Below are 6,994 nucleotides of genomic sequence, written 5' to 3'. Positions count from 1 at the left end.
CAAATAGAGGTGGAAGTAGCTAATCACTAGGACTTCCAGATTGAATCATTTTTCCTAGTACCTAAAAATATTCCCCACAAAATCTAGAGCTTGACCCACATATGGTAGATTTACCTTAGGAACATAAGACTGAAAGGGGCCTCCCTGGGCTATCCTTACTGTCCTTCCTCTAATGCTGTTGTAAAGCAGCTGTCACTGGATCCAACTTGAAAAATACCTACTGGAGAATTAGATCCTGATTATTTCTTTTTGCTGGGATTGTAGTGCCACCCCAGGCATTAGAATTCCAATTCCAGTCTCATAACCCAGAGGGTCCAGGATTAGGAGTAATACCAGGGCAAGCAACTGCTGTTACAAGTGCAGTAGTGGGACTTGTATGCAAGCTTCAGTAGAGTAGTGGCTCAGAGGGAGCACTGCCCTTGCAAAAACAAACATCAGTTATTAGAAAACACAGCAAGAAAGGGAAGGATTACAGAAAAAGCGACATAGGTTCATGCTTTAGTCTTATGTGTTCAGGTTTCTACCAGTATGAAAATTCCATTGTGGGGAAATGTTGATGTGTTACAATATTTCAGCCCTGTCCACTTACATAAGTCAGCCATTTTATTATTGACCTACTTTATATCAGCAGTACATAATTTGCCACAGCACATTCTCCAACTGCAGCCAAAAGAAATTGTGAAACTATACATTAAGGCTGCCATGTGAAAGCAACTGATGTTAATTATGCCCTTTAATCCCAATGTTGATTAAATTAAAGCGTCACTGCTAACTATTAATACAGCATTTACTATCTAAATCTGACTGGCTTTACCAACCTTTGAAAGCCACTGAATTAACATCCTGCTTCACAATGTTCACTTTATGCCACATTGGAATGTAAATGTAAAACACGTGTAAAAATAACCTCTGCTATTACCCCAAGAATGTGTGTAAATATGCATTCCTTTTTCACCCCACTGTTTATCTGCTCAGTCTATACATCTTCCACTCCTTAAACTAAAAACATCTTGAAAGTTTAGTCAAATGGCAGCTTTTGCTAATACAGGCAAATGATGTTTCCCTTAACTCATGGCATTTACTAGAGAAAGCTATGAGAAAAGAGCCAGTGTACTGTAGATTTATGAGCGTTCAGAAGAAAATTTAACATGGATGTGCAAGACTGGAAGCAATGTCCCTCTTTTACTGCACAGAATAGCTTTAGAGAGAGCACAGATTTTAAAACCATTCATACTCCAAACTATATAAAAACAAAAAAACAAAAAAAAAGGCAAGTTCTTATTTCAGATCTGCTCTGTTCAGGTGTGCTCAGTTTGGTAACCAAAATGCTTACTAATGTCAGCAACAACAAAAATTTCAACCAAGAATGGCTAGTTCTTTTCTTTCCAGTTTGCATATCAGCAGAAGGATTTAAGTTCCCATGGCAGTGACCCTTAGCAGTTTTACTGCATCCAAATTACACTTATACGGTGTTCAGCTGACAGTGATAGGAATGTACAAGTTTAAGAGTAATATTTACTCCTTTGCTACTGCGGAGGTAAACAGCCAGACAAAACAGTTTGACTTTCAGATCCCAGGAGAACGTGTGTAGTTATTAACTCCAACACCATGCATCTTTCCTGTTAATTGAGCCAATCTGATGGTAAATGTGGAACCAAATGCAATTTGTACAGTCACTTCAAAAAGTAAAACTGCTTCAGGCAGAGGTTATTTGTCAGCTGGAGGGGGAATCCATGAAAAAACAAAACAAAAAAAAAAAAACTAGTGATGTGCAAAAAAAAACTGCTTCTGGAGCTCAGCAGCAGAATATGGAAAGCTAGGAGAGAGTTCAAGGCCTTTTTAGGTACTTCATTTTTAAGTGCATGACTAGAGATTGGCAGGATAGTGAGGAGGCAAGTGCTAGTGTGAAACAGATAAAGAGGGAACTCAGTTATGTGGAATCCTATACAACAGGGGGAAGAATGAACCAGAACCAGTTATTTACCTGGAATAAGACACAAAGGTACTTTAGTCCCAATATTGTAAGTTACTGCTGGGTAAATTTTCAGTTTAACTGATGAAAAGTTAAGTTTAAAAACTGAGCTACAGTATATGGAGAAATTGTATGGGATCCCCAGTTAGAATACCCACAAAACAGCAGTTATTATTCAGTCCTCAGCATGAGCCCCATGAACTTAGGTGGCCAGTTGATATAAGCAGGACTTGGGTATGCCTCATGCTTATTAATCATGTTCCTACAACTTAAGCCTTGGTTTCAAAAATATCCATTTCAAAGTTTTAAACTGATATTTGTCCTAGTAGCACCAAAACAGGATCCTTGCAATAGAGGTTCTCACAAGCTTAATCCACACCTTCATAGCAGAGTTCTCTACACCCTGCTACCACTATATGCCAAATATCTACAGAAACAGAAGAGCTTTATTTGTACTGGGACAGATTTGAAAATTCCAATTCAAAGAATGCCAGCCACTGGCAACAGATGGCATCAAGTACTAATTACAGCTATAGTTCAAAAAACAAAACAAAACAAAAAAAAAATCAGTCTATGTAAAGTATGAAGGCACCTTACTTTAAAACAGAGCTTTCCAAACTTTTCATGTTGGTGACACACTTTTTAGACATGCATCATTTCGTGACACAGTAATTCAGTTCCAGGGGAGGGGCCAAGGGAAGCAGACGCAAGTAAGGGAGCTCCGCAGTGCCCTTCCGCAAAATTTTCTGCATTTCGCGCGACACACCTACACACTGCTGCCGACACACTAATGTGTCGCGGCACAGTTTGGAAAGCTCTGCTTTAAAAGGATTAAAGTGTTAGCTGTCTGAAGCAGTATTTTTTTCAATCTCACTGTCAAAATCTGACACGGCTGGAATCAAGTGCCTGTTTACAAAGCTGTGCCCAACTTGAGACAAAGATAGTATCCATAGCTGATGTTTTCATCATCTTCATATTAATGTCTGAAGCAAAAGTACTTGGCTACTTTTCCCTGGTGCTATTCATATTTACTACCTGAAAAACAAGACTGTACAAGCACCAGTAGATGAAAACAGTGGGTTTTTTTTTTTGTTTCCCCCCCCCCCACACACACACACACACACACATACAGCTCTTGTGCAGAGAGAGGAAGTTTACTTTAACTTAACAGGAAACCACTCAATGCTTGGCTTGTTTTAGTCAGACATACTGTACCTGGCCAACAGCTAAATGCAGCAAGTTTGCTTTTGTATTTCTATTGCTTTATATTTCGCTTTTGTTTCCGGGTGCAAAATATATAAATCATTTCACCAAGTGAAAATTTAACTATAAAAGGAGTATGAAACAGCAAAGACTTAATGCAGCAATACTTTGAAGGCCTTCAGTTCTGCTACTGTCACACTGTATTTATCAGAAACCTCCCAAATTTCCACTTCTTTACTAGAAGCTAGTATAATTTACAACAACTGAAGCTCAACCAAAATAAACCTCAATGCCATCCCAAAAAGCTTAGATGTGCTGACAGTACATCCAAGGAGAACTTTGAGCAGAGGTAAAATTTGGTAGCAAATTAATTTTATCATGTTCTGCACATACTTGGTAAAACTGAACTTTCAAGAGAGAAGGAAAGTTGGCAGGGACAAAACCACAGCAACAGTTCAGACCAATGCTGTGGTCACCCATCAACTAAAGCAATACAAAACAAGTCCTAGATTTGGGCTACATCATACTTAAGGAAGTTACCAAAATAGATAGGGATTAAGATTGAACCAGCAAGAGAACTAAAACTCTAGAAAAATTCAGTGAAACCTGCCATGGTATAGCAAGTCTGATTAGTGCACTAGGTAAAGAAGATTAGATAATAAGAGTAATGATTCTGCCATGTTGTAAATCAGCATTAGTTTTAATATGCTGTTACTGCAAGCAAATTAAAGGCATTTCATTTAATGCTAATGAAACAAGACAGTGCATTACATCATGAACCAGAAAAAACCTTAAATCTTATTCCAGTACTTTTTCAAGCCAGTAAGGTGGTAAGAATTTATTTTGAACTGCAGCTAACCTATGTACAGTATAGTGTAGTGCTTAATGGAAACACATTCACTCACATGAACTTTAGAATATGTTCTTATCAGCTTAGTTGCTGCCAAAATTTCGGAGGGAGAAGGTGGGGGGATAAAGGAAAAAAAAAAAAAAAGGAGATTCACATACCTTTTGTTGAATCCTATCTTAATGGGCTTTTTAAAAGTCAAGTCTTGCATCTGAAGAAGAGAGGCAACCAACCTTCCTACAGTGGTTAACCTGCTCTTAAGGCTATAGGACACTTGTCCCATCAATTGCCAATTAGCAGGAAATCCATCAGGAAAGAAGTGAGAACTTTTCAAGAAGTTGGTAGGACTCAGACCCTTTAGTTTGCTATATCTTCACTTGATCACAAATCCAAGTAAATTTTAATCCTCTGGATTTAGTCATGCCATCTCTGGTAGATGTTATTTCTGCACATTTGCATAATATCCTGAAATTATTGGCCCAGGAGTTATTTCCAGACAACTTTTTAAAAAAAAAATCAGTCAATTACATGACATGTTAAAATACTGTTTCCCTAGACTTCAAGCATTAATACAAACATCATCTTCATTAATCCACATCTGTATTGTTTCCTAACATCAGCGTGCCATTGGATTTTTCTCATCTTTCTAGTACCCATTATACATAGACTGTGAGACAAAGTAGTTTAACTGCTCCTATGCAATCACGACAAGAGATTAATTAAAATGCCAAGATAGGAAACAATTTATTATAGAGAGAAGAAAAATTTCTCATCCAAAATATAGAAATCTGTACAACTTTGCCACAATCAATATACATGAACTGTACAAATTTACACCAGTTCATAATTTATGAAATAAAAGATGACTAACAAAGTTCACAAAATAGATGGTGGTTTGTGGAAAAGACTTTTACCTAATTAAGTACAAGGAAATTACAAACCAGACCTCCACTTTCTAAAAATAAAAAGTTTACTCAAGTCTTAGAAAACTACAAGCTAGCAAATGTACAGATAGCTGGCTGGTGCTAACACCACAGTTCAGACAGTGTCTTTGTAAGGTCTTTTTAAAGCCTGTTGCCATGGCAAATTCTGGTCACTTGCTACTTTCAAGGCCAACAAAATGAAGTTCTGACCATTTTTCCCAGGTCATGCTTACTAGTTTGTCTTATGTAAATTTATACATAGTGTAAGCGCTAGGTAAAAGTCTACAATAAAATTTCCAGTACTGTCCTGTGTATAACAAGCCTTGTTACTGAGCTGCCAAAAATGGTAACAATCTATAAATGTAATAGTGCAAATTTACTCTGCAAGACCTACTGCAGAGAATCACTTGATAAATACAGATTTGGGTTGAAAGGACTGGTATAGAAATTAAGATAGATATCTGGGAGAAGCTGAACCTTCCTAAGCCTTCTTCACTCCCTAGCAAATGATGATCATTTTGACTCAACTCACAGGCTATTAAATCACTGAAAGGTACTGTCCAAACTATGGCACTGTCACTTTAAAGTTTACCACTCTCTATTGTGTGCCAGATCTTCACAGCTGTGACATGGTTTAAATTCCATAATCCATCCCCAGAGGTGCCCCACCCAAAGTAAAAACCAAATTTATCCATCCATTTTAAAAAGGTGATCCATCCATAGATTATATCTTAACCCGATACAGTCATCATATTGTAGCTTTTGGAAGGGCTTGTTCTACCCAAGAGAAGTTCCTCCTTGCAGCTTATTCTGCTGTCTACCATTTGCATGTTGGTGTTATTTTGACTGCTTCCTGCTGGGGCTGCTTCATACAGCACACAGATTGAGCCATCCTCTCCAATACGGTAGGAGACTTCATATGGGTCAACCCATAGGGTGAGTTCACTGGGAAGAAGCTGGAACAGTTCCTGACTGCTCAGTCCAATCCGTTGAGCTGCCTGTCCAATGAGAGGATCCATCTTGTGGTTGATCCGGATACATCGGTAACCTGATCCCTTGCATGGTTTTTCGGGGAACCAGTGATGTTTATAGTGTTCTACAGAATAAGAAGAGAGATTATGCTGCTTAGCACTTTCATTTTAAAAAAAATATGTACCATCATAGCTGGGGGTGGGGAGGGAGGGGGGGGGGGGATTGTTTCTTTGTTTGTTTCTTAAAGAGATTTCACACTTAAGGGTCTGGAGATGTGATTTTTCAAACCATTAAACTGACTAAAATATGCCAAGAACATCTAAAATCCTAACGAACTGCAGACCTAAGAGAACTAGCAGAAGCTAAGGACTATAAATCTTTTTGGAGAAAAATACCACGGAGGAAAACAACATTCACGGAAAAAAAATATTCATTTCCAACCACCATCTAGTTAACAGTTACCCATCACGCATCAGAAAACAAGTCAAAATGCTAGCGTTTGTTACGCTAAGCATTGAACAAAGCTAGTTACATACGAAGTAGTAAACTCAGGGTCTTCAGAGACCCTAGATTTATTACTGCTCCTTCAACAAAGGAGAAAGGAAGGATTTGAAGTGCTTCAGCATGATTTTTCCCCTTCTTTGCAAGGGCTGTTAAAGTTTAACCAAGGGAACAAATGGCTGCTACTTATTGATTTCCAATCAAAACTAAACATGTTTTGCTTAACGCCTTACGTCATCCCTCTCTCCCCCACTGGCCATTCTGCCACTGGTCATTATGTTACGGGCAAGAGCTTTACTTACCTCATTAGCACCACAGGCGCAAGGCAGTTAGAGGTGTAAGATAACCAACCCTCATGAGCAAGCACTTCGGACTCAGCCCTGGGCCAAGGGGCAGGGATGGGGATTTCCTGCATGCGTGCGTGTGGCCAGCAGGCAGCACAAAGACTCAGTCCCTACTGAAGCCTTTCAACCATACCAGGGTGGGACTGGATTTCTAGACAGCCTTTTGTGGCAAAGTCAGCTGGTGTGGAGGCAATGGGACACTGTTACTCAGCCTTCAGCTACCTAAGGGGGG

The 6,994-nt window shown here is 38.9% G+C and overlaps 1 protein-coding gene across 1 annotated transcript in view; it reads right to left on the bottom strand.

Annotated features, from left to right (window-relative positions):
* Positions 1 to 4,741: 4,741 nt before the first annotated feature.
* The window catches only part of BTG1 (BTG anti-proliferation factor 1), a 5,725-nt gene continuing 3,472 nt past the window's right edge, over positions 4,742 to 6,994 (bottom strand). The window contains exon 3 of the mRNA XM_006027066.3: positions 4,742 to 6,041. Within this exon, the coding sequence (XP_006027128.3) occupies positions 5,677 to 6,041 (365 nt within the window). The 3' untranslated portion in view covers positions 4,742 to 5,676. The remainder of the gene's footprint in view (positions 6,042 to 6,994) is intronic.

The sequence above is a fragment of the Alligator sinensis genome, unplaced genomic scaffold (genome assembly GCF_000455745.1).
Source record: "Alligator sinensis unplaced genomic scaffold, ASM45574v1 scaffold141_1, whole genome shotgun sequence".
Taxonomy (NCBI): domain Eukaryota; kingdom Metazoa; phylum Chordata; order Crocodylia; family Alligatoridae; genus Alligator; species Alligator sinensis.
This window is presented reverse-complemented; position numbering and strand designations above follow the sequence as displayed.